General features: G+C 40.8%; 1 protein-coding gene across 1 annotated transcript; it reads right to left on the bottom strand.

Moving 5' to 3' along the window:
• Window positions 1-350: 350 nt before the first annotated feature.
• LOC120570493 (vang-like protein 1) lies at window positions 351-25,254 on the bottom strand. Its single transcript, XM_039818876.1, has 9 exons — window positions 25,044-25,254; window positions 19,668-19,917; window positions 18,245-18,416; window positions 11,528-11,956; window positions 10,704-10,879; window positions 6,391-6,524; window positions 3,845-3,995; window positions 2,851-3,085; window positions 351-2,287 (listed from the first exon to the last, which is right to left on the bottom strand). Exons 2-9 carry the CDS (start codon window positions 19,736-19,738, stop codon window positions 2,027-2,029), a joined length of 1,629 nt encoding a protein of 542 aa, XP_039674810.1. The 5' UTR covers window positions 19,739-19,917; window positions 25,044-25,254; the 3' UTR covers window positions 351-2,026.
• Between the last annotated feature and the right edge of the window lie 1,621 nt (window positions 25,255-26,875).

Here is a 26,875-nt window from a genome sequence, read left to right as displayed (position 1 = left end):
TGGTTCAGTAGTCTATAGATATCCTTGATGTTCCACTTCCGGGATTGCTCCAGGAAATTCCGCCGGATGAATGTATTTTCGCTGATGTCCGTTTCCTTCTGCTTTCTTAGTGTTGGAATTTTAAACTCCGGTGGATTTATGAGGACTATGGCTAACTAGCTCCTCAGATCTCTGCATGGTGAAAAACATTTAATGTGGGATGTTGTGATTTCACAACAAAAAAATGTGTTTCTAACTAACAACTTACTATCCATGAACAAAGTTACATGACTACACTAACTAACAGTTAAACTACTAGAAAGGCTGCTAAAATGTATCAATCATTGTAACATAAAATTACAACAATCAAATGCCGTAAAAAGGTCGATACAAATATTTATTTTTTTACAAATGTGACTTTGACACAGCTGCTGTGATTTTACATGTTCTGTTGTATAAAAGAAGACAGGAACAAAGTATTTGGAAAAGCATCTCTTTTCTTCATTATGTTCCCTTTCTTCTCTCTCTCACTCTCTCGCTCTCTCACACACACACACACACACACACACACACACTTGAAAACTGTACATGTATGCTGAGCACATCCTAAATATGTATAACTGAGGCACGTGTAGTCAAGAACTATTTACAACCATCAACACTCTAAAAGCCTAAACAAAACTACACCATCATTGACCACAGTAACACTTGTGTAAATATAAATTTACAACATAACAGTGCTCATAAATACAAAGGGTTTGAAAAAAACAGATTAAATATTCATACGAATCAACAGTTTGATTGAAGCTCAGGACAGTGTTCCTGTTCCAGTAGCTGCAGATAGGTGGCAGTAGTGTGATACTGAGACAAAATACTGACAGCAGAAATACTGACACTGGGTTGATCTGATTTACACTAAATTATTCATTTGCAGCACATGTTTAAACACTTGCCAGCATGAAATAAGTGACTATTCATTTAGGTGAGAAAGTAGGTTAGGTTAGGTTATGCATTTTCTTGTGCTCCATGATTTACATTATGCAGATGGGTGCTGTAACAATACACTCTCCTCATGATGAATTAAGATGAAAATCAGTGGCATATGTTTTAAAATTAAACAGCACAAAGGCAACAGTTTTAACACAAGATATAAAAGGTCACCCACATAAACCTAATAGCGTTCTCTCTGCTGGCCTACAAAAAGATCAGTGTACACTGCACACACTTGACTGTACATACACAATAAGTGGTCACGTGTTTGCTCACAATCTATTGGCTAGAACCATCTATATTCAGCTGTACTGTGGTTGCACTCAGTCCAAGAGATTCCAGTGATTTTGACATTTACAAACATGTTTCATCTATTTACAGTACAGTTATCGCCACAATAACAGTGCAGACAGACAAGGTAAAAAAACATATCTTTGACAATGTAAAAAAAAAATCTAGCAATGCACAATTTTGATATAAAAAGTCTGGAAGGATAAAGTATATTCACATATAAATACTGTACATACATCTGTAATACAGGGCAGTTAAATAATTGTTGTGAAAACTAAAAGAGTAGTTTGGGAGAAAAAGGGTTCAGGTTATATCAAATGTCCCAGTCACTAACGCTAAGGCGAAAGAAGAGACAGGTCTAGACAGATCCTGAGTGTACGCTACACTCAAAACACATACTTTTTCATCCTAAATCACACACACTGCTCAAAAATCATGAACTCCCCCACGCAGGCACACACTGGCACATGCAAATAAAAGGAAAAAGAAGGTTTGTGAGGGTCATCTGTCGTGCATAGAGGAATACCTGAACTGTGTTCTGCAAACGTCAGGACAGAGAAATCCAAGCATACTCCCTCCCATTTTCTGTCTTTGATCACCTTTCATGTTGCTCGGGACAAAGACAAGGAAACAAAGATATTCTTTGTGAGGAAATTACATAAACAAAAGTACAAAAAAAACAGTACAAAAAGTCATTGTTTGAAAAATTCAGTCGGAGATGTGTAACAGTCCTGTAAGTCCAGATCAGCAGCACTGGTCCACTGCGTTAAACTGAGGTTTCTGATTGGAGCAGCAGTATAAACTTGTGAGACTTGGGGTCTATGTACTCCTCAGTCAGTCTGATGTACGGGATGCCCTTGACGGTCACAGCTAAGCTAAAGTCAAGACATCTTAGCAGGAACTCTGACCCCTCCTTTATGCCGCCGGTGACAGAAGCCTCGCTGACCAAAGTCCACTGGTCTGCCATCCAGCGCTCAGGGCCGTACTGCAGGGTCGGACCAGGGGCCAGGTATGCCTCGAGGAACGCCTAGACACACAGAAACAGCCAATAATAAAAAACAATGTTCACCAAGACAATCCATTTTGGGAAGGCACAACACTGAGAACTTTATTTTAAACCTGTTTGATGGTTTAAATGATACTGGTAAGTAGGCCTACAATGTTATCATATCATGATGGCCAAAAGTATGAACATTATTAACTTGGGATTATCGTTTAAGTCCTGTAAACACTGACTTCTGTGGCTTGGAATATTAAAAACGCATCTATTCTATTTTATATATATATATATATATATATATATATATATATATATATATATATATATATATATATATATATATATATATATAATTTTTTGGGGCATTTCAGGCCTTTAATTCCACAGGACAGATGAAGACATGAAAGAGGAGAGAGAAGGGGAACGACATGCAGCAAAGGACCGCAGGTCGGAGTCGAACTCGTGGCCGCTGCGTCAAGGAGCAATCCTCCACAAATGTACGCCTGCTCCACCAACTGAGCTAACCCGGCCACAAAAAAAACCTGCATCTATTCTTATTCAAATATGTCAAGGTTCAAAGCCAAACTCACCTTAGGGCTCATGTTATTAACGAGGCAGAAAGCCAGGTGCTTCTGGATGCTCTCCATGCTGTGGCAGTGCTGCCTCCTGGTGGTGCGGAGGTACTTCTGCAGCACACGGGCCATGGAGGGAAATATAGCCAGAGCTGCTTCACGCACATCCATGATGTCAGACGGTGTCTCACGCTCATCCTCTTTTTTCATCCGACGGACATGTGTGAAGGCCTCCTCCACAGCCACCACCAGCCTGACAAAGTGGGAACACACACACACACACACAGCAGTTAACTTACTGTCGGCTCTCTACACTCATATTTAATCCATTGGGCAACACTCTAATCTACCAATAAAACCGTTGAGCCCTTTTCATACATGGAGTACATAATATAAATCTGTTAAAGTAATGGCTTTTTGTCATTCAGTTTATTTGCCCTGAAGCATGAGGGGAAAATTATGAATACATTTATATTATTATAGACTACAGGAGAATAATCTCCGCATCAACATAAAATATGGCGTTCACAATGTTTCCTGGTTTATTGAACTGATTTCATTTTCTTTGTGCATAAGAGATGATAACTAAGTAATGTTTATTACAGTGCTCTTTATTTTTTAAGTCTGTTTTAAGACAATAGTCAGTTGCCCATATGTACTTTGAAACTGGTCTTGATGTATATTCCTCCTGTTTATACTTGACATCAGGAGATCCACTATAACTGTAGAACGACTGTAACTTTGGAACAGTCCACTTGACTTGACTAACTCAAGACTCCTGAATCTCATATTAGCTTCAGATAAACTTTTGAATACATTTTTGCACCAAACAAGGACTGTGGATTTCATCCTCCATCCCTTACATTGAAAGCACATTAGGAATGGAACCTTTAATGGCCAGACTTGACGTGCATTCAGACCGTGCAAAATTGCTTTCACATTTCTGTCTGGAAGAGTCTACAGATCAGTAAGCAGCCATTTGACATGCTTTCAATTGTTTTCCGTGTCTCACCTGGCTCTACGTTTACGGACTCTTCTCTCGTAGTCGGCCTCTTCATAATACAGCTCATTGTGGGCGCTGTCTTTGCGTTTGGCGGCAGCTGTAACCATAGCCCGTGACTGATTCCCATTACCAGGCTGCGCTCCTGCTGTGTTCCCCGGAGCTGGACCAAATGGAGAGGACAGAGGAAAATTGGTTATATCAGTTTAAGCAGGAGGAAGTAGCACCTGACCCCATCAGGGTCCTTGACTCCGATTAATGGGCTGTATCTCAATCTGAATCATGGACAGCAAAGGTCAGATGGGAGGAGAGTATAAAACAACAATAAATCAGCCTCTTTGGTCAGTATTATCCATTTCCTAGGTTTGAGAAATATTTCAGAAGAGTTGTTGTTAATCTTTGTTACTTATCTGGGGCATCCAGCCAGATCATGTGTCTCTGGCACAGAGAATGTAATCATAGCACTCACAAAGAGGCAATTTCCACTAGAAGCATCTATGTTTCTCCTCAGAAAGACTGATGCAGAAACATTTATATGGCTGGATTGATTAAATATTCACTATTTTACACTTCAAAGCCCATGGTTCTTGTCTGATCTATGAATTTACTGGTTAGTGTGACAAACCCATAAAGCTAATGGAGCTTGTACAGCAGTATATTAGAGTTCCCGGGATTTTATTGTGGGGGAGTAAGGTCTGCTCCATATTAATGAAGATCAGTACAGTTTGGGGGACGTTATAGAGAGTAAACGCTGCAGGTCAGGTAAGGATATAAATCATTAATTATCTGATCTGCATATGTTTATGTGTGTGTGTGTGTGTGTGTGTGCAGGTGAGAAAGATAAGCTGAATGTAGCCATGACAAAATTGAAGAAAAACTATCCTAGTGTATACTGTGGAAAGAATACCGTCAGATAATTTGCACAGGGAGCATTGTAAATATTTTCACTGAAAATATGGGTAAACACCAGCCTCTTTAATTTCCTGGCCTAAATATTAAAGCCATGAGAAGAGTGACTTTGAATGCCTGTGAATGAGAAAGAGAGAGGGGGGTGGGTGGGTGTTGAAGTAAGTGAAACATGAAAAGAAAGGGTGAAAAAAAGAAAGTGAGAGCGAGCCGAGCTGGAGACGGGCTAAGCGGGAGGAAGGAGAGATGTGGGAGTATGTGAGGAATGAGCGTTACTCTGATGAATTATTTAAGGCTTGAAATTCCATGGCCCCCTAGAGGCCTCTCCACTGCACTTTGATAGGGAAGGGGGTGGGGTAGATGGGAGGTGCTATCAGGACACCATATCCCATACTGCATCCCTGCCATAGATCATCAAATCCACTGTGCTTTGCAGGACCCTTTTAATTGCAGGAAAGAGTGCAATATGTGGCATTACAGGATGTGTGTTTGTGGGTGCAGGGCAATGTATCAGAAGCATTGTAGTACCACAGTTGGAGTTTGTTTGTGTGTGTGTGTGTGTGTGTGTGTGTGTGTGTGTGTGTGTGTGTGTGTGTGTGTGTGTAGCAGCAGTGCTTTCCCCACATGCAATATATACATTATTTCAGGGACGGTGGCTTCAGAGTGCAGTAAAGATGGAGTGAACTGAACCGTGAAATTAGTGGCTTCCTGTGAAAGAATGCTGCGTGATGTTGAGGACTTTTATCTATACTTACTGTCCAAAAGGTATTTTCTCAGTTTGTTTTTAAAAGCTGCTCATGGAAGAGATGGAGATGGAAAAGAAAACATCACAACAAGAAAGCAGAAGGAGCGGAAGACAAAACAGGGACCTGTTTCACACAGAGATAGACTTTGACTATGGTTTAGTTTTAACGAATAATCAGACTTCAGACAGACTTCCAGTTTAATCTGTTGAAACAAAGCTGTCTAGTTCTTGACTATTTTAGTAACCACATCTAACCGCTCAGCTCCCTGCACTCTGACAGAAAACATTTGCCTTATGGAAGAATTCAACAGTTTCCCTAACAGAAAATTCAGCTAAGAGTGTACCAACATAAAAACCTCCAGAAACATACAATCCTGTGCAGTGCAGACCTGTAGGCTCAGATTAGTTTCTTTGGGCAAACAGAAATGACTGACGACTAGGATTGGGCATCGAGAACCACTTCCTACTTGGAATCGTTTCAAAAATTACGATTCCAATAGAATCGTTTCTTTATTGGAATTGTTTGGAATCGTTTAGGATTTGGTTTCAAATCCGATTATCGCTTATTTTACATTGAAAAAGCCCTGTAAAACTGCAAACCACAACTGAATCAAAATAAAACTTTCCTCTTATTTGTGAAAATAGGCATGTGACCCGTTTCAACTCCACCCCTCAAAGAATCGGAATCGAGAATGGATAAGAACCGCAATCGAAACAAAGAATCGGAATTGGAATCCGAATTTTTAAAATCCAAACGATGTCCAACCCTACCGACGACGTCCTCTGTAACTTTTTAGGCTTAAAATAAATTGGTCTCTGTATATCTGAAACTGTCTAGCATAGACTAAGTGAAACAGGCCCTTGGGAACAAATGAAACACCAATATAGGACAGATGAGGCGACTAACCATCCACATTGTACACCTTCAACCCGGCCAGGTGTTTGGCAGCCCGGTGCTTAGAGGCAGAGAGAAGGGCTGGGTTATGGAGTGGAAAGTCTCTGTAGTAATACTCCAAAATGGACAGAGCAGCCTTTTGAATGCTGTGTGAGAGAGAGAGAGAGAGAGAGAGAGAGAGAGATGGAGAGAGATGGAGAGAGATGGAGAGAGAGAGAGAAGGTAAGATTAAATTTATAGACACAAGAAATACAATTTACATAATGGCTGACTTATATAAGAAATAATGATAATAATAATGCCCTTGGATCCACTGAACATTGAGTTATTAGACAAACAGAAGAGAAACAGAAACAGAGAACAAAGTTCTGTTGATTCTGTTGATCAGTTCTTTTGCCTTATAATAATTCCACAAAAGTTATTGGAAGTTATTTATAAAATATGTATCCGTAGTGTATTTCAGGCCTCATACAAACCATATCTAATTACCACATTGTCTCGTAGTCATGCTGACACACTCATTTAGAAAAAATACAAAGTAAGACATCCAAAGGAAGAGCGCCTGTGTCCAGCACGTTGTCTTCCCTCCCCCCAAACTCCAAGAATAGCTCGCCTTGAGCAGACTAGTCCGGTGGTGTGAAAACACCGTTACCGAAGTGACAAAAGCACCAAATTTTGCATGTTGTTTCCTTATGGTCTATAGTGTAATTTTGGCCTAGGAGCCCTCGGAAAAAAACTTTGTAACATGTCATATTATAAGTATATCATTATGAATTAAATATGCTTAAAAACACAGTGATTTTCAAGTTGCTCCACAAGATAAAGTGTTCAAATAAATCCCAAAGTTAACATTTTATATGTTTATTTATATTTATGAACTTTTACATAACTTATGCCTCAATACACGTTAAAGTATTAGGAATATGATCTTTATTGGCACTGTAATTGATAATTATGAGTCATTACAGCTGGATATACAAAGAGGTGAGCAGTCTAGACTTGCTTTGCCATATTTGCAGGTCATCATAGGCTTGCCAGGCCCGCCAAACTGACTTCTTACCCTTCCCAGTAAAAGCAGATGTTGTATCACAACCTGAATAGGCATGGAACATCAACAGTGCTTGATAGTTGTCAGATTTCTCATAAAAGAGAGGAAGGAGTGCACATTTTGCTGGGGGGTCTTCCACCAATGGCTGCATAGAAGCATGATATGCAGACCATGCAACTGCATCATCACTGGCCAGTTCTATCTTCTCTAGAAGTGGCAGTGCATGATTGACCCAGTTGTTCTTCTCTTGCATAATCTAATAAGCCCATAGCTGTAACTACATTACACTCTGGCACTGAAACAGAAGTGTTTTTCAGAGCTACAGCAGGGACAGTGGCAAAAGTGCCAGGAAGAGCTTTATTTTTATTTTCAAAAGGTGGTATCATAATGGGTGGTCTCTGTACACCACAGTCATCCTTAGTTGGTAATTGAAACATGCTGATTCCAGTACCATGAAAGGAGACTACAGAAGTGGTTGAACTTGGGTCATAGTCAAGGTTATCAAGGATACCAACTGTGAAGAGCCCTTTCTGGAAACAAGTTGGAACCACAACACCATCAACTTCAAAGCGTTCACATGTGGCTTTAGCAAGCCAGTCTTCAATTTGAATAACTCTGTCAAATGAAATGCTAATACCCATTTGGTTTAATTGCTGGACCAGTTGCTTGCTTCTGGTTTGTACATGTACATTAAGGCTTATGTAAATAGGGAGCAGTGGTTCACGTTCAAGGCTGTGTCTGGTCATCCTAGCAGTGGGTGTTGCCCTTTTCTTTGTGTTATAATGAATGCCTTGTCCCACTGTGAAGCAAGCCTGAGACTCACATTTCTCTTGATCTTTCAAGTTGGAGCCATTCATTATCATTGAGATAAGAGACTTGAAATTAGGTTTCTTGACATCTTTCTGGGAAGGATCCAGTGAATTTGAAGCCTATATGGTTGAATATGTAATTTCTAATAATCTTCGCAGCTTTTGCCAGGATGAGAGCGTCTTCATCAAAATCTCTCTTCCTCATACCTTCCCTTAGCATATTTCTCATGCCCTCCTCGAAAACAAGAACTGTATTCCTTCCATCAAATTGTTCTTGTGCATCTGGAAAGCGTTGAAGCAAATTATTTTTTTTCAATCTGGTTTGTTGACTTGCTTCCTGACACCCAATTCCTGAAGTCGATTTACATACAAAGAGTGGAGCTCTGATAGCATAAAGAGAAGGAATTCAGAATCAACACATTTTTCAACGTAGTCCTGAAGTTCAATGAAAGCGCGAGACTTCATCTTTTCATCTATGTTTTCTGGACATTGGTCGCTCTTACTAGCGAGTCCACGGTAGCGATTTCTCAGCTTTACAAGGCATGGTAAATGGTATTTGCCTCAATTGCAATTAAATCTCCTCCAATTAAATCTCCTTCAATTATCCTTGTCATAAGCCTTGTGTGCTCAAGTTCAGTGATCATGGTTCGGATATTCCTGTCAGTATCAAATGTTGATACTTCATGGAGAGCACCTTGACCTATGCCACCCTCACAGAAGAAGCACTTTCGAACATCCAGTCGTTGGCATTTCATTGGCTTTCCCCCTCCAGATTCAACAGCATTCCGCACGTTCTTCTTTGTCGCTTTCATAAACTTTGAATTGTTAAACTTTAGGTGGAAAGATTTGTGCCAAGAAGCAGAATGTGAAGCAAAATTGCTAGCAATTTAATCATTCACAAAATAGAGTTTAGTTGGAAGATTGTCAATCGCCCAGAATAGCTCGACATTAGCAAGAAATTATCTATAGGCATCAGATTTATCACCACTTGTCCCAGGTGTCTGCAAGGGACATCTCAGGGGTTCAGGAGTATTTCTGGCAAATAATACATAGGGCCCAGTTCAGCTCCATGTTGAAGTCTCAGAAACTAATGAAGTTCAGCGCAAATTCTTTCAGGAAGACTTCTATGACTGCAATCACCACTATTTCTCCCTAATTCTGTTCAGCTGGTAGGAGACGTGCACTCTTCGGTAGGCCAATCAGAGTTGGCCTCGAAATCATGATCCAATCACAGAATGACATGTTGCTTCTCAGGCAAAGCTGCAACCCTCCTCCTCCCCTTCCACCTCCGGGCTTCTTCAACCATTGCCACCGGAGTCCCTTCTGGCGGACGGGTCTTCCGTTCGACCTCCTGGTTCCCTCTCCGCCATCACCAGTGTCTACGCTCCATCGGGGGGGGGGATATGCCTGTTTCTCTGCCCCTTTAAATATTTACTATGATGGAGTTTAATCCCCAAAGACTATGCATAATTCATGTATCTATGTTCATATCATGCTCATCTATAATAAATATTTGCATATCTGCAACGAAGTCTCTCCTGATTGAAATGTTATGTAAGCATAAAAGAACGAACAAATCAAGACATTCTGATCTGCAACACGTCTACAATAGGAAACCAAAATAACTGAAAGTACATCTAGCTATGTACTGTCACACACAGATAGGATTCAATGTGATGTGATGCAGCCTAACATAAAACTAATGACCAAACTATGAACTCAGTAGAAAGCTACATGAATGACCTAGTTGAATTGAAAAATAAAAGAGAAAACCAAGATCTCTTAACATTTAAACATTTTTGCTGCCTTTTTAAATAATTCCGCCTATATTATACAGGGCTTTTTGAGTTTTTTTGAGGTATAAGATGTCTTGGCACTCTATTTTACACTTATAATTAAGATCTACTGGCCTGAGCACAAATTAACAAAAGGAAGCTTATTCAGTGGTCTTAAAAGGCCATTACCCTGAAAGTTTTACTTGAGAGGAAATAAAACAAAAAAGGTTTTTCATGAATATTGATTTTTAAGTGATTTGACACTAAATTTCAATATTTCAGCTGGGCTCCTAGGCTGGAATCATTCAGGAGGTCCTAAAAAGCTTCAAGTAAAATTTGGTGCTTTTATCACCTATCACGGTAACGGTATTATTTAATATGTGCACTACCCAACTGGACTACTAGACGAGGAGGCTGATGAGTAACTCAATTACTGCCTGTGTCTTCCCTGTGGACATTGGCCTCCATTTACAAACACACTTCAACAGTGTAATGACTGTACCAAGTGCCAGTGAGAGTGTCTGAATGTGTGCTGTACAGAAAAGTCATGTTCACATGTAAAATGCTAATATGCTTGTATTTATAGCTTATTCTTTAATCCATCTTTTTATTAGGAATAGGAATATTAGGATATAAAAGGGATTAGGAATATATGTATATCACTTAGAGTACGTAATAACAGCGATTGCGTACCTAAGCTGTCCTATGTTGTAGTGACGTGTCTCGCCGTCTGTGGAACGGATGACACAGACGCTGTAGCAGGGCTGGAGGTGGCGGAGCTCCAGCAGCACCACGGCCAGGTAGTGGACAAACAGCTGGGAGTCCACGAGGGACACAGCAAACTGGACGATCCCATGGTAGTCCTCATCCTGCTCAGACCACATCATAGGTTTAATGAAAACACTCACTGCTGGATGAAAACCCTCTTCTTTAATTTCATTTCACCTATATTTAATCAGAAAAGTCTGAAGATTAAAAATTAGATTAAGAATCTTGTTTTCAAGAGCAAGATAGGCAGCAATAACCAGTTACAGGAAAATAAAATACCACAAATAACGCAAACATGTCACAAATTTAGCATTAAACAAAAATGTGATTATAAATCATGACTAAAATGGCTTATTAGAATAAGATCTAATAACCAAATGCCACATTAAAAACAACCCCAGAGGTATTTAAAACCACAAAATACTTTTTAGTTGTATGATAAGTACTGTTTATGTACACACTGCACAATTATAGATATGTTTGTGTGGACGAATAAAAATAAAATAAAAATGTTTTTCCTTAGATTAATGAAATCCAAAATAAAGGGCCAAATAAGAAGAGATAACGTTAGAAGATGATCATACAATCGCTGCAGAGTGGCTGATTCTGATTGGTTGTGCATTATTTCTAGGTAACCACATGCACCATGCATCAGCCTCAACACTGTTTAAATATTTTGTAAAAATATATAAGATCTTTGAAGCCATAAAAATACTTTTAATGCTCTAATGACACACTCTCAAACCCACCTGTGCATCAAGGATCCGGACCCCATAGAAGAGCCAATAAGACATGGTGAGCAGAAGTGTAAGTGTGGTAAGGAAGGCACGGTACACACACACTCTGGGCAGGCTTGCCCGGCCTGGCTTGAGAAACAAGGCCCACATGGCCAACAGGAGGATGAGGAGCTTGAAGGCGATGGAGAGGAAGAGTCCCTCACAGGCTGCGCCACAAGCCTGCAGCCTGTCTGGCCACATTACAGCCGGAAGAAGCAGGAAGGCCAAGGGCGTGGCCAGCACCAGCAGCCCCACACATGAGCCTACAGCCAGGGGAAGATAACGGCGGAAGCCTGCGGTCCGGTCCTGCATTCCCTTCCCCAGTCCAACCACTTCCTCCTGAGAAATACTCAGCTCTGAGGTGCCTGTCACTGCGGTGGTGGTTTCCCCCCAGTTATCATCCTGAGGGAGGAATGAAAGAAAGCTGAAGGGAGGGTTGGCACATAATGTGTTCACCCAAATAACACAAAACAAATACTTTTTTTGCTGCCGTTTTTGGCCCTGTGAGGGCAGCAGAACAAGCTGTACAATCAATACTGACATATTAGCACCTTAATAAGTGAAAGAAAAACACTTCCTTTTCGTACATCCAGCAGACACTGGGCAACATTTACATTCATATGAATGCAAGTACAGTAGTCATCCTCCTTTTAGTTGCTAAATGCTCCACTATGTTTACCAGCTAGTCGCTAACTTTGTCTGTCTGCCTTGTGGTGCTGGGCAGGTGCAGGGCAGTGGGTTTATCATGGCTGAAAACAGCTGCCTGCTGTGTCTGGAAAAAACCAAAACAATGAGCAGAAAGATGCTAAAAAGCTCTGCAGAGCTAAAGGGCACAGATTTGGGTGATAATACTCTGTAGGAGTAACCCCATTTAAATTACCCATAGTTCATTGATCTATTGAAAATATTGGCCAGTGTAGCTTTAAATGTCATTTTTCAATGCTGTGAGCACAAACTAAATGTTGTTGTATTGGGGTAGAGGAGATAACCTGGGCAAAGAAAACCAAATCTATCTGCATTGCTAGATACCACTAGAGGTAAGATGTTTCTTTGTCATTTTAAAATGGCTGACAAAATAGCCAAATCAGGGTAAAATTAATGAGAAACTGGCAAATCAATTGATAAATAGAAACCTGAAACTGACAAGAAACAATGCCTTAATTATCCTATTTTACTCTTGTCTTTGCATGAGTGAATTATAGATGTTATGCACCATGCACACAGCACATCCTTCAGGCTATTCAGAGATGTTTGATTTTCTTGGAGTTTTGCCTCATTATGACAGGCCTTCAATGTCCCATTGAAGTAATATAAGATGACATGTTAGGGAGTGCTGTAACGTCTCACACACACACACACACACACACACACACACACACACACACACACACACACACACACACACACACACACACACACACACACACACACACACACACACACACACACACACACACACAACAACAACAAAAGCTGAAGCTTTCCAGGCCCTGGCCCATCACTGGAAATTAGAGTCAATTATTTTCTTTCAAGCAAGCAGGGTCATTTTAAGCATAAATTCCAAGATTTCCAAGAAAGAGAGACAGGGAGTATAAATACATGACAAATCTGAGGCAGTTATTTCTTTGTGTGCCTGTCATTAATTCAGGTAATTAGCCACTCATTTTCCCCCAGAGTGTCACTGCATTGTACAGTATATCTCAAACTACAACTAATCAGGAGCAGCAGCTGCAGAGAGAGGAATGAGGGCTAGAAAAAAGACAAGCTGACAAGCTGAAAAGATAAGCCTTCGTGGGTCCACACATGTTCACACACACACACACACACACACACACACACACACACACACACACACACACACACACACACACACACACACACACACACACACACACACACACACACACACACACACACACACACACACTTAGACACATCAAACGAGGCTAAAACCCAAAACTCAAGCCATATGGGCATGATGAAGGTACCGCAGACAGAAGATGGTTACATTAATTCTCACATGTCTAGAGTGTGTATCGCACTGTAAACTGTGCCTATTACCGCAAGAAGTTACAGTAATGTAACTTTTGCATATTAAGTGGTGCATAAATATGAATTCTGCCCTCCATTACTGTTTATAGCTAATTAACTCAGCCGTGCTGGAGGAGGGGATGCCAACAGGAGGCAGAACATGAATGAGCAGGATAAGAGGAGAGGAAGGGGAAGGGAGAGAGGGAGGGTGGCAGTGGTTTAAGGTGTGGGATAGAAGTAAGAAGGGAGGTAAGTGCAGTGTCAACTCCATTTAGTATCCAATCTCATTTCTATTCCTCTCACATTTCTCCTCTTTTGCTCCCTTTTCTATCTTAAAGGTCCTATGACATGCTGCTTTTTGGATGCTTTTAACTAGGCCTCAGTGGTCCCCTAATACTGTATCTGAAGTCTCTTTCCCAAAATTCAGCCTTGGTGCAGAATTACAGCCACTACGAGCCAGTCCCACAGTGAGCTTTCCTTAGGATGTGCTATTTCGGTGTCTGAAGCTTTAAATGCTACTGAGGAGGAGAGAGGTGGGGCAAGGTGGAGGGTGGGGGTGTGGCCTTGACCAACTGCCATGCTTCGCTCGTTTGTAAGCCATGATGTCTCTCTCTTTCTCATGGGCGGGCCAAATTCTCTGGGCGGGCAAAGCAAAGAAAGGGGAGGTAACCTTTCCCCTTATGAAGTCATAAAGGGAAGATTACAGATTGGCCCATCTGAGCTTTCATTTTCTCAAAGGCAGAGCAGGATACCCAGGGCTCGGTTTACACCTATTGCCATTTCTAGCCACTGGGGGACCACAGGCTGGCTGGGGGAACTCATATTAATGTTAAAAAACCTCATAAAGTGAAATGTTCATGCCATGGGACCTTTAAGCCAACTCTGTTAACAGGGTCCCCACCTCTGCGAACAATCAACGTCATTCCACACTTCTGTGAAAGAGCAGAACAAGTAGGAATACAAAACCAATACCCCATTAAGCTTGACACTTCATTCTTAACTGTGGAAACAGCAGTTAACGAAACAATCTCCACTTAAGTTCAACTTATTCACCTGTTCTTTAGCTTTTGGCAGCATTACACGGTATTCATCAGCAGATAGGTTGCTCAGTTTTTACATGTACATAGACGTTGTCTTTTGTATGTATGCATGGTGGGATAAATATGTATTTTTACTTAATTTTGACCCTCTGTCCAAATTAAGCTTTTGTTTATTTCACGCAATAAATGTCCTTTAGATCAGCTCAGCATTGTATACTGCAGAAAAATATGCAAATGAGAGTGACTAAACCTGGTTTGGCTGTATCTTAAACACAGTAGGGGTGATAGAGCTCAAGAGAAGCTGAGAGTCAGCAGAGAAACCAGACTCTGTGTCTGTGTTACTCATCACCAGATGTCAGCTCTAAGGTACAATTATGTTTTTGCTGGCTGAAAGAGGAGGAAGAAGATGAAATTTAGCTTATAAAATCTTCCTCTATTTAACAAAAATGTCCAAAAGTGACACATGGTTTGGTGTTGTAGGCTCAACTACATGCAATATGGCTTTTTCAAGGAAGTAATTTTTACACATCACAAGCGCTGGTATTGTGCATGCTGGCTCACTGTCATGACTCACTTAGACACTTGAATAGAACAGAGCCATCATTAAATGTATTAGTAGTCTGTCTTAACAAATGTATGTTGCTGGCATAAAGCCTGACATCCGGCGAATGTCCTTCCCCTTCTGCTATCTATTTTGCAAGGGCCCACACCCTGTCGCTGCATCGAGGGCTTAGCGCCTCCAAGGACGGTTGTGATTGGTTTAAAGAAATACGAACGAGTCAGAGCATTTTTTCCCCCAATCCCAGAATAGATAAGCGGTGTAGCCAGACCATACTTCAGCACTGACGCAGTGCTGTGGAGATAGGTCTGGCAATGCAAGACTTTGTTATAAGTCAAAATGTCTACTGTGAAAAAGGCCAATTCAATCAGACATTTTAGACAGTTCAGGTAAATATGCACCCTAATAGTTGATCTTATAAATCAGCATCTGAACATTTAATTCACCTCAACAATTACCCCCAAGGCATTTATACAGGCAAGCTTTCATGCTGATGTTTCATTTAGTGAGAGAAACATTGTATCACTTATTGAGCTAATACACTGGTAGAACCAGCCATTAAGTCTCAATGGATTAATCCCAAAGATTAATGCCACACTAATCAGGCCTGATCTCTACATACAGTAAAGCGAGGAGGAAAAGTAAGTCACTTATAGAGAATGAAACAGAGAAGGGTTACAGGAGAGAGAGAGAGAGAGAGAGGCGGGCAACATGGCTGCTTGCTTGGCAGTCTTTTCATCTGGCAGAGGGTGAATATGGATTATGGTTAGGCCTGTTCCACCATCATAAAGCACAACACAACAACAACATACTGATTAGCACCGTTCACACAGACTCACACATACAGAAACCAGACAGTCTGCCAACAGCAAAACACAATGGCTAAGCCCCACTGGCCTGGGTGGAGGTTAAAACGAAATTTGCACATTAGTGTGTTTGCAAGCGTATTAGTGTCACTGTGTATGTGTTTGTGTTCAAGTGAGTCATAGATGTTACTAGACAAAAACAACTGGCATTAGTTTATCATGCCTGGCAGGTTCCCTACAATTTAATCCATTCTTTTAATTGAGTGGTTATTTTTACATTACATTAAACGATGTGTGTGTAGCAGCTATAAGTATGTGTGTGCGTACAACAATTCGATGGAAAGGGCTTAGAAGCAAAGTGGAAAAATGCCAAAACAAGAGTATGTGCTTCTCCCCATATGCTTTGGTGTTGCTAGAGCTAACATTGTGAATTGAAGCCGCTGCCTTCTGGCATAAAGTCACCGCGCCTGTCTCACAAAGCAGCATGGACAGTCTCAGTAACAGATTCTGCACTCTCTCTATGACTCATACACATACTCACACAGAAGCTGAGGTCCAAGACCGTATCCTTATGTCATAGCCATGCGTGTAAACATGGAGGATTATTCATATCAGCTTTCCTCAAAGTGGCGTTTGGCTGGATGTTAAGGCTAATCTCAGTCTGTGAGAATGTATCTCTGCACTGGAGCCTGTAAGTGTTACAGCAGCTCTGCCATCTAACAGAGCTGCTCCAAAGAAACAGTGGCTGGGGTGGACTTTGGTGGTGGTAATGATGGTGCTGCTGCTGTGCCATTTGGACACATTTTTCTGGAGGGCTAATGCAATACAATGGCAGATTACTTTACACTGCGGACAATGAACGTAAGATACAAGCTGACACTCACATGACATCGTGGAATGTGGCTGCCCAGCCAGAAGGGGATGCTGAGCCGAGATGGCAAAATAGGTCAGACCTCTCCGAAATTCTCAGAAAGTCTGGCTGAAGACATGCTCAGATACTATTCACATTAAATAATACTCTATACTCTATAGTACTTATTTTTCCGGCAGCTTGTATGCTCCACATACACACACATTTTCTCCTTTTTCTCTTACACACAAACCAACAGTACTTAGAATGACAAAATGCTCTCTTTTTACTATAGATTTCAAGTAGGTCAGAAAGACTGTGAAGAGAGCCCAAGGCAGAGCAATATATATATGTAATTCTTTTCTCCTCCTTTGGTTGTCTTTTTGCTTCTCACTCAGCTTTCTTTAACTTTCATTGCAATGTACCTGCTCATCTGCATGAAAAGAGCTAGCCTGGCTCTGTCCAAAGCTAAAGAACAATATATCCTATATAATATAACTAAATCCTGTCCTGCTCCTGGCAAAAGAAAAGTCTGGCATATGAAAAATTGCTGTTTTTACACTTTGGTTTTTGTACAGATTAAAATGAGATATCTATTTTTGGATCGAGGCAGGCTAGCTGTTTCTCCTCGTTTGCAGTCTTTGTGCTAAGCTAAGATAAGATAAGCTAAACTAAGCTAAGCTAAGCTAACCAACTGCTGGCAATAGCTGACAGATGTAAGAGTGAGACCTTCCATCTAACACAAGTGTATTTGTATTTATTAGAACTACTTTGAATAATGATCACGATTTGAATGCATCTTTAATCCCTGCGGTGTTGACTTGGTTCAATATCCATTCTGTCTTTGAGCTGCATTATCACAGCATTTTGCCTCCCTGTGTCTACTTAAAAACCTCTATTGCTTGCAGAGCTCACCAAGATCAGCTTTATGGAATGACTGGTACCAATTTGCTCTGCTTTCAAAGCGATCAGGCATGACAGTTATACCCAGCATTGCACACACACCCACACCCACACACACACACACACATACACATACACATACACACATACACACACACACACACACACACACACACACACACACACACACACACACACACTGTAACACAGCGTTGTCCGTACAAATCCGTACAGGCCTACAAGAGAAATGCTAATCCTCTGACCTATTTGATCCCTTGTCACCATTGTTATTATGTTTCAGGCGCTGTGGCAATGGGCAGCCAGCTGCTGAGAGGAAGAGGTCATGGTGCTGAGTTTATACTGTAGATGGATTACTAGGCCTTCTGATTTACTGTATTAGGAATAAATTATTTCTCTGACAAACAGCCTGCATTCCTTCACAGTTTAAACATCAAATTTTTGTCACGTGAACAGCTTTGTGTACACTTCCATGGAAAATACCTGGGCCTCATCTCCCTGATCTGCTGCTGGTGTGGGTTCTCCTGGCAGCGGATCTCCATTGTGAACGGGGGAGTCCTGGGAGGGCGTGTCAGGGGGGTTGATGACAACGGACCTCTCAGAGCGACTGCTGTCTTTACTGCTGCTGGCCTTGTGCCGCTCGCGACTTCGATCCCTAAAGTTCAACAAACACACAATGAACATGAAGCACGGTACAAAAGAAATTTAGACACATCAAGTTATGATCATTAATACATACACTCATGTGCTCATATGCATTTTATTGATTAATCTGGACATTATTTTCTTGATTAATCGTTTTGTCTATAAAATGTCGGAAAATAGTTAAAATGCTTTCACAATTTGCCAAAGAGAAGTTGATGTATTCAACTTTCCTGCTTCATCCAAAGCTCAGTTTACTTAGTTAATTACTTTTATATGCCAAAGACAATTTGAAGATTCTTATATTTGAAAAGCTAGGAGCCAGCAAATGCTTGGCCTTTGTGCTTGATAAATGACCAAAGAATCAAAATCATACCATATATTTTCTATTGATCAAAAAAATATAAATTGACAAATCATTTCAGGTCTCATGCAATTAAGCAAATCATGTAGATTGTTTATGAGTACTCAAATACATATATACACACACAACAAGACCTGAAAGAAGAAGTCGATTAGCAGAAAATGAATGGGCAACAATTAAATCCTTGCTATCATTTAAATACTTTTTGTATAAAGAAATCTCTGGTTCCAGCTTCTCAAATGTGTTTAAAATCTGCTGCTTTTCTTCGTCTGATATGTTATGATAGTAAACTGAATATCTATGGGTTTTGGATTATTTGTCTGACCAATCATAGAATATAAACTGTGGACTCTGGGGAACTTGTTTTTTTTATAATTTTCTGACACTTTATCCTGTAGGACCAATGATTCATCAACACATAGGGACAATAACAGGCAGATTAAACAATATTTAAAAAAAATACTGGCTAGTTGCAGACCTACTTGTTAAAAAGCTGGTTGAAAGGGAGGGAAATATTGAGGAATAGACATGACAGATATCAAATTATTTTCTCATTTGCAAGATAGACCGAGTGAATCACTGAAATAGGTTAGAGCCACTCAACTGTGACGACCCTAATCCACAAACTCTGTCTGTCTCATTCTCTTGCCTGTTCTCTGATCTGTCTCTCTCTTAGTCTCTCATCTGATTAATTTGCCCACAACCAACCCGTTGCCCGCTCAAACTGAAGACAAACACAACAAACTCAATGTGCAGAGAAGTCATTACATGAACTACCTTAGCAAAAGGTGCTGCGAAAGAGGCAGCCTGTGATCTAGCTGAAACCCATGTCATGGAAAGGGAGAGGTAGAAAGATACAGCTGAGAAGCAGATGGAAAGGCGGACAGACAGGAAACATACCCATGTCGGTTTGATCTCCCCGAGCGGCTAGAGTGATAGGAGTAGCCCGAGTGGGTCGACTCAGTGTCCATTCCAACGCAGTTCAGATCCAGCGATTGGCCAGGGGGATGAGGAGAGATTTGTCGTGTGGTGGAGAGGGTAAGTTGGCAGCAGCACTCAGGAGGAGGAATGGGTTGCTATAGAGACAGGCCTCAGGAATCCACGGCGACTGATAACTACCCCAGAGAGCTGCTTTAATAGCCACATTGACCTGAGAGATGGAGAAATAGAGGCTATGAGTCTTGCATCAAAACTTGCAATGTCTGACAAATAATGCATTAGAGATATTAGCCAGGCAATATATTTTTGCACAGGGTTGCGCTGATTATCATTCAATGTATTTTAAATAAGAGCAGAATGACCAGTAATCAAATATTAGAGTAATCACCATTTTCATTATCTGCTTTAGGAGTGGAAAGCCAGCTATATTTTTCCTGTCTACCTCTGTAAATTGCTTTCCCCTGTCTCTAACAGTTATAATTGATCCATATTATCTTTAGAGTCTGTTCTGAATTTAGCAAAACATCATTTTTGTACAGCACACTAGTCTTGAAACAATTTACAAGACAAACTTTATTTGGAAACACTGCCTCAAAACCAGGCATTCAAATGCCACATTTACAACATATTTTATGTTTTAAAAAGTTAAGCTTTCTCATTCATCGCTCTTAAAGTAATTGTGTCTGTGAGTGGTTTTTTTATGTGTTAATTATGCCATTTTGTCCAGGTCTCTCTTGTAGAAGAAATAATGCATCTCAGGAGATTTCCTGGTTGAATATAGATTAAATTAACAATTACATCAAAATCCTACAGTCATAATGCAGGACCTTCAGGGAGAATACGTAGACCAGTGCAACCCTTTTTAACCAGCACTAATTGAAGATATTATAGGAAATGTCTTTCAAAATATCATATTTGAAACAATGACAAGTAATCATAGCATATTGTAGAAGTGCTATCAAGCTATATTAAACAAATACTGCAATCCAGTCATAACATGTTTGAATTAAATTAAAATTTCCATCAGGTTCCGAAAACCAATACATCCTGTCACTCCTGTTTAAGTCATTATGAGGTTGGACAGACTCTTTTTTTTTTCTTCGTTAAAAAAAAATACTTTTTTGTCTTTTTTGTCTGCCAGCTGTTGTCCCAACAACCACCTGCCAATCACCATCCCCAGCCCAGTCTCATTTTACTAACCGGATTATTCTACCTCCTGTCATTGACAGGCCATTTGTTATCTCTGTAGCCAACGGTGCATATAAACAGTAAAATAGCCCATTCAGCATATTAGGATGTGAATGCACACAGCGGCAGAAAGATCATGCTCTGAAAATGTTAGACGAAGACACTGCAATGTAGCGGATTTCCATTCAGATGATACAGACGGGGTTGAATGTTTTTCTATCCTTTCTTTACCCGTCATGGGAAATGGGGACGTGCATATGAGAAACCACATCATTTCCTTTAAGGATTGTCACACATGCATATAAATGATGTAATAATATCACTACTGGCTGAATTACATGTGTCAGACAAAAGCTAGAATTTTGCGAATGATGGTGTGATGCCAAACAGAATAGTTTCTCTAAGAGCGAATAGGACATTGGTCTACACTAATACAGCCGCTATTGAAAGAGGGGGAACATATGCTGAACAAGGCAGAGCTTTATATATATGCAGGACTTCAATAAATATTGTAATTGAACATACCACTCATCAGTATCAAAGCTGCAAGCAATTTTTAAACACAAACCAGAGATTTGACAGAGGAAAGTCACATCTCTCATCTCTAACCCACATCTGGAGCGTCCACTGTTGCCTTGGTAACATTGGAGGCAGGAGGCCCCATCTAGCAGCAATAATCAATCACCCCTGCTGAGAGTAAATTTGTGCTATGCGTGTATGAGAGTAGTGAGAGGGGGGGGGGGGGGCACAGTGTGAGGGCACAAAGAGCAAACAATGGCTTCTCATCACACCCAGTGCCCGTATGGTTAAATGGATAAGGCAATGGTTTGAATAAAAGCTGTTAACTCCCTGAGTGCTGATCTCTGAGCGTGGCAGTGGTATGTGGGCCAGGATGACTCCTCTGAGAAGCCACTCATCCACGAGACGAGCATGAAGAGGCATAGTGAACCAGGCCATGTGGAAAATCGCAGCCACGGGGTAAAAACAACTATCAGTTACAAACCATCAGATAACTATGAATAAAGCATAACAAAGTGCATCAGAGATGGGCGAAAACATGCTTATTCTGAGGCGGTCCATCCAAAAAATTCAGTAGTCCTCTGTGAGGGACTGTGTTGAAAATGTATTTGCTAGCGAGGCGTAGTTGCTTCGCTGCAGACCGTTCTGGTTGGCTGCATCGATAAGAGATTCACAAGGGCAGAAAGTGACACTAATGTAAAACAAACACTCATTAACGTGTTTGTTTAGTGGCAGGAGGCTGTTGCACAGTGGGAGCTACTGTACTGTAACTACATAGGCTCAGAGGTTCAGGCACACGTGAGATCATTTTACTCATTTTTTTTTTTTCTTCCAAAAAGAGAATATAACCAGGCTTCACTATTGCAACACATACGTGTATGTGTGAGTCTATGGGGAGAGCTTTGACATCTTATAGGTTAGGTTCTTTAGGTGAGGATAGGTTAGCCTTTTCCCCTGCAACTCATCAGTTAATAATAACAGATGAGAATGTGGGATTTTAGCTTAAAGTCCTTGGCTGCAAAGACTTTGGCCTTGAATCTGGGCAGAGAAAGAGAGGTGCGGAATTTGCGATTCCATTAAAGCGTCCGATTCAATGTTGGCATCCTAAATGGCGCAGATCAGCCTCTTAGCTCATCTAGAGCACATGTTGAGGCCTGGTTACCATGGCATCTGTGCCCTCCCTCACATCCATTAGACCTCGTGCCTTGGTTTCTTCATTTGCTCCCTGCCCTGGTGGCATTCTGCCATAATCAGCCAGATGCAGCAGCTGGCAGTCTGCTGTTAGTTTATTTCCTTTATCGTTTGTTTCACAATTTCAAAGCAATCTACAAACTACCCAAATCTACAACATATACCTACAGCAGACATTACTCTAGGGCCAAATCTAATGATTATTGTCATTTTTGATTAAGCTACTGATTATTTTCTTTAAAAAACAGTCAACCGTGTGGTCATTTTCAAATTGCTTTGAATCATCTGAACTAACAGTTGAAATTTCCACAGTATTCAATATGTATGCATATATGCATACATATGTACATATATATGCATCGATGCCGTGACAGACCATAATTGATTATTGCCTAATGATGTTACTTGTTGATTTTCCGGTCGCTGCTTCTTTTTAGTTTTTGCCTTTTTGTTTGTTGTCTGCTGTGTTCGGACTCCGCTACATTCAGGAAGTGTCTTTTTTTTTTTAAGAGCAGATACAAAAAAAGGGGAATTCATAATATATCTCACTGCTTGAATATGTTGATGAAAAGCATGTGTAGCAATATATAATAATATTGAGGAGGTGACGCATCGTGATGCATCGTGATATTGAATCGATTTGAATCGTTGACAGGATAATCATAAGTGAATCGGGACACCAGTGAAGATTCACACCCCTAGTATTTAATTTATGATTACAGGAGACTAAGAAAAAAAGCAAATAGTCACACTTGAGGACCTGGAACCACTGAATTGTTGGCATTTTTACTAAATACATGCCGTAAATAAATAACCGATTATCAAAATGTAATTACATACAAATCACTTCAGCTAAATATTATTTTAGTTAAATAAAAAACTTCTTTGAAAGTGGCAAATAAAAAAAACATACACACACGTGAGTAACACAGTCCAGAAAGCTGGGTAAGACCTCTTTGAAAACAAATAATGGGTGACAAAGTGTGTGCCAGTGTTATTTATAGTGATAACAATCTCCAATCCCTCCATGAACTGCAGATAACCCAGGGGAACAGCTGCAGATTAACACATTATACAATCAATGTTAACTGACTAAAATCACACGAACGGAGCCAAAGATGCAGCGACATGACACTCCCATGGAAATTATTTCGTGGGCCTTACCACCGGGACATATGAGGTCATTAGGAACTTGTTTCCTGTGTATTTTCCTTTCATTGTTTGCTCTGACAGTCTGACATTTGATTCTTGGCACAAAGGTATTTGTCAGATATGTGCAGAGATCAAACCTGTGACCTTTGACACACCACAGTAAAAGGAGAAAGTTAAGACCTGACACAGTTCTCTGGAATGCACCCCCACCTCCTGATCCGCTCATGTGGAACTAAATAAAAGTACAGTAGAGGGAGAAGGAGTGAGCTTGTGAGAAAGATAACTCGGTCCATTCCTACTTTAAGAGCAGTGCTTTTATGCCTGTAAATACACTTCTGTACACTACTCTACATTGCATCATGCATTGTAGCGTGCTATCCAAGCTTTGCAGGAGCCTAATGCTCCTCAGAAGCCTAAAGGTAGCTCCACTTCTCATTACACTTGTGGCACTCTGCCCTGCCAAGCAGAAAAAAACATGGTTTAAAAGAGAGCAATGACAAAAGCCTTGCTGCTGACACCACTTTCTTTTGATCATTCATGGCAAGAATAGCTTCCAGGGGATGACTCATCTATTCAAGGGGTTCCCATACCTCACAGTGCCCTTAAACCTCTCTGCACAGGACCTATCAGCACTAATCAATAATACATAACTGTAGGTGCTGCACAGTTTCACTGCAGCATCATGACTCTGAGATACTGTGGAAGACAGCACCGACAGTGTCAGAGGAGGCACGGGAAGCGGCTTCAGTCATAGTAACGCCTCATCCAGCTGTGCACAGTGTTCTCTCCAGACAGCTGCTGATGATGGCGATATACACACCATCACCCTGCAGCGGCAGTTTGCATCTTATACGCCCTTTATTTCATAGGCTCTGGGTCTGAGAGAGAGATAGGGATGTGATGTTACTTCTCTATTACACAGCTGCAGTTTCGGTTACAATATATCTGGTTTCAGTCACATCCTGAACACCATTAACCCCAGTAGGTTATAAGCTACTATCACCATAATGCAGCCTATATGCATTACTTTGATTCTATCTATTTATTTACGTAAGAGGCTCTGAGGCAGTGTCTAAAGAAAAACTACAAGGTTAGCTCCCAGACAAATATGGGTTAGGATGACTAAAGGCTACATCTGTCTGTTGAGAAGGAAACCATTTTTTTTTTTCACGACGGCAGCATTGAACTTCATCAGTAATTCCTGCGAGGGGTTGTGTCTCAGGCATTCGGCAAAGATATACCCGGTGTAATGAAGACAGCATCGCGATAATCAGTTCATTTACCTACCTTTCTTTTCGCCGATGTGTGTCATATTCCCCACTTGCGTCTCGGTGTCAGTGTCCTGGTGAATCTGGAGCCGCTGCGCTGCTGAGCCGTCTGTGCTACTGACAGGGGCAGCTCCCTCATACGAGCCTGGCCATTGTGGTTAGCAGTACCAAGAGAAGGAGGCAGCATGGAGGTACAATACACTAGAGTGCCCTTTAATGAGTATTTTCGGTTGCAGCCCACAAGAGGACGTCCTTTACCTGCAATAAGCAGGAAGTTGGTTTATGTTCCCTGTGAATCAAAGTATACTATACCCTCCATTAAAAATGTGTTCTGCTTACTGTTCCTTCTACTTGGTGTTTGAGCTTCACTGTGCACTTGTATGTGTATGTATGTGCAGAGTTAGACATTCGAAGATCACATCTGCTGAAGTGGGAACGTGTCTCTGTGTTTACCTTCAAATCTGTTCCTTCCCTAAAATCACAACTACTTTGGAGGCCAATGTAGGGTGACCAGATTTCCTTGAACTAAAACCGGGACACTTTGCACGCTCATCCTTTTTAACGTGAACATGTGCCAGCCTAGGTCAGACATAAACACAGACAGTAACTTCGTTATTTTGATCGTAGGCTCTAATCTAATAATAACAGTGTTTTTTTTCCCTGTAAAATTAACAAAATTGCAGCGACAGCCTTTTTCAGTTTAGTGTGGAGATTTTTGTTGAGATTTTTTATAAAAAAGAGTTTTTTTGAAGTGTTATTTATTCCAATAACACCAAAAGAATTCACATTATGTATTGCCATTTGCAAAATGAACAAATTCTTAGTTAAACTATGTCCGTCTCCTTGATGCAGTCACTTGTTCTAAATATATACTTGAAGCTAGTAGCATAGAAAACATGCACATTGTGGCATAGTTTCCTTTGCTGTTTGTGATTAACCTGATGAACACTAAATAGTCTCAGTGTGAACTGATTATTGTGTTGAGTGTTTCTTAAAACTATTAAACAATTGCGTAAGGGAAATAAGATACATTGGTAAGGTAGTCAGAGTTGTGTTAATAGATTAAGTGTTTTGTTTAAATTTCATCTAAATAATTATTTATTAACTATTAAGCCTTTTTTTTTCTTGAGCTCCTGCCGCCCAAAATGTCTCTGCATGCTTAGCCCGACATAGCCCAACCGTTAAAACGAGACAGATAAGAAGAAGCATTGCAATAATGTTTACAAATATTGTAATGCTGGCTGCACAGATTATGCAGACGCAGACCGCTACGATTGACTGACACACACACACACACACACACACACACACACACACACACACACACACACACACACACACACAAACACACACACACACACACACACACACACACACACACACACACACACACACACACACACACACACACACACACACACACACACACACATTGTTAAAATCATACACCGGACGCTTTATTAGTCTTTCTACATGGGTTTAGTTAATGATCGGGCTATAATAAGACCACGTCGGCTATGTAATCGCTGACAACCGGGACAATTTCATAGTGGTTGGTGTAAACCGGGACATTTTAGTGTCCCGACAGGCTTTTGTCGGGACTCGGGACACGCAACTCAAAATCAGGACTGTCCCGGTCAAACCGGGACGTCTGGTCACCCTAGGCCAATGTGGTCCAATTATGCAATTTAAGCAAGTGTAATGTGTAAACTTTCTAAGGAGGGCCCTTTCAGTGAAGTAGGAGACATCTTTTGTCATGGTGGTAAACTTCTGAAATGTGCATATTTATAGAATCTGGATTTATCAGTGATGGAGAATGAGGACAGTAGATGTAATTAGTTTGAGTTTTGT

The sequence above is a fragment of the Perca fluviatilis genome, chromosome 12, assembly GCF_010015445.1.
Source record: "Perca fluviatilis chromosome 12, GENO_Pfluv_1.0, whole genome shotgun sequence".
Classification (NCBI taxonomy): Eukaryota; Metazoa; Chordata; class Actinopteri; order Perciformes; family Percidae; genus Perca; species Perca fluviatilis.
The sequence above is the reverse complement of the archived record's forward strand: the minus strand, read 5'-3'. Positions and strand labels throughout refer to the sequence as shown.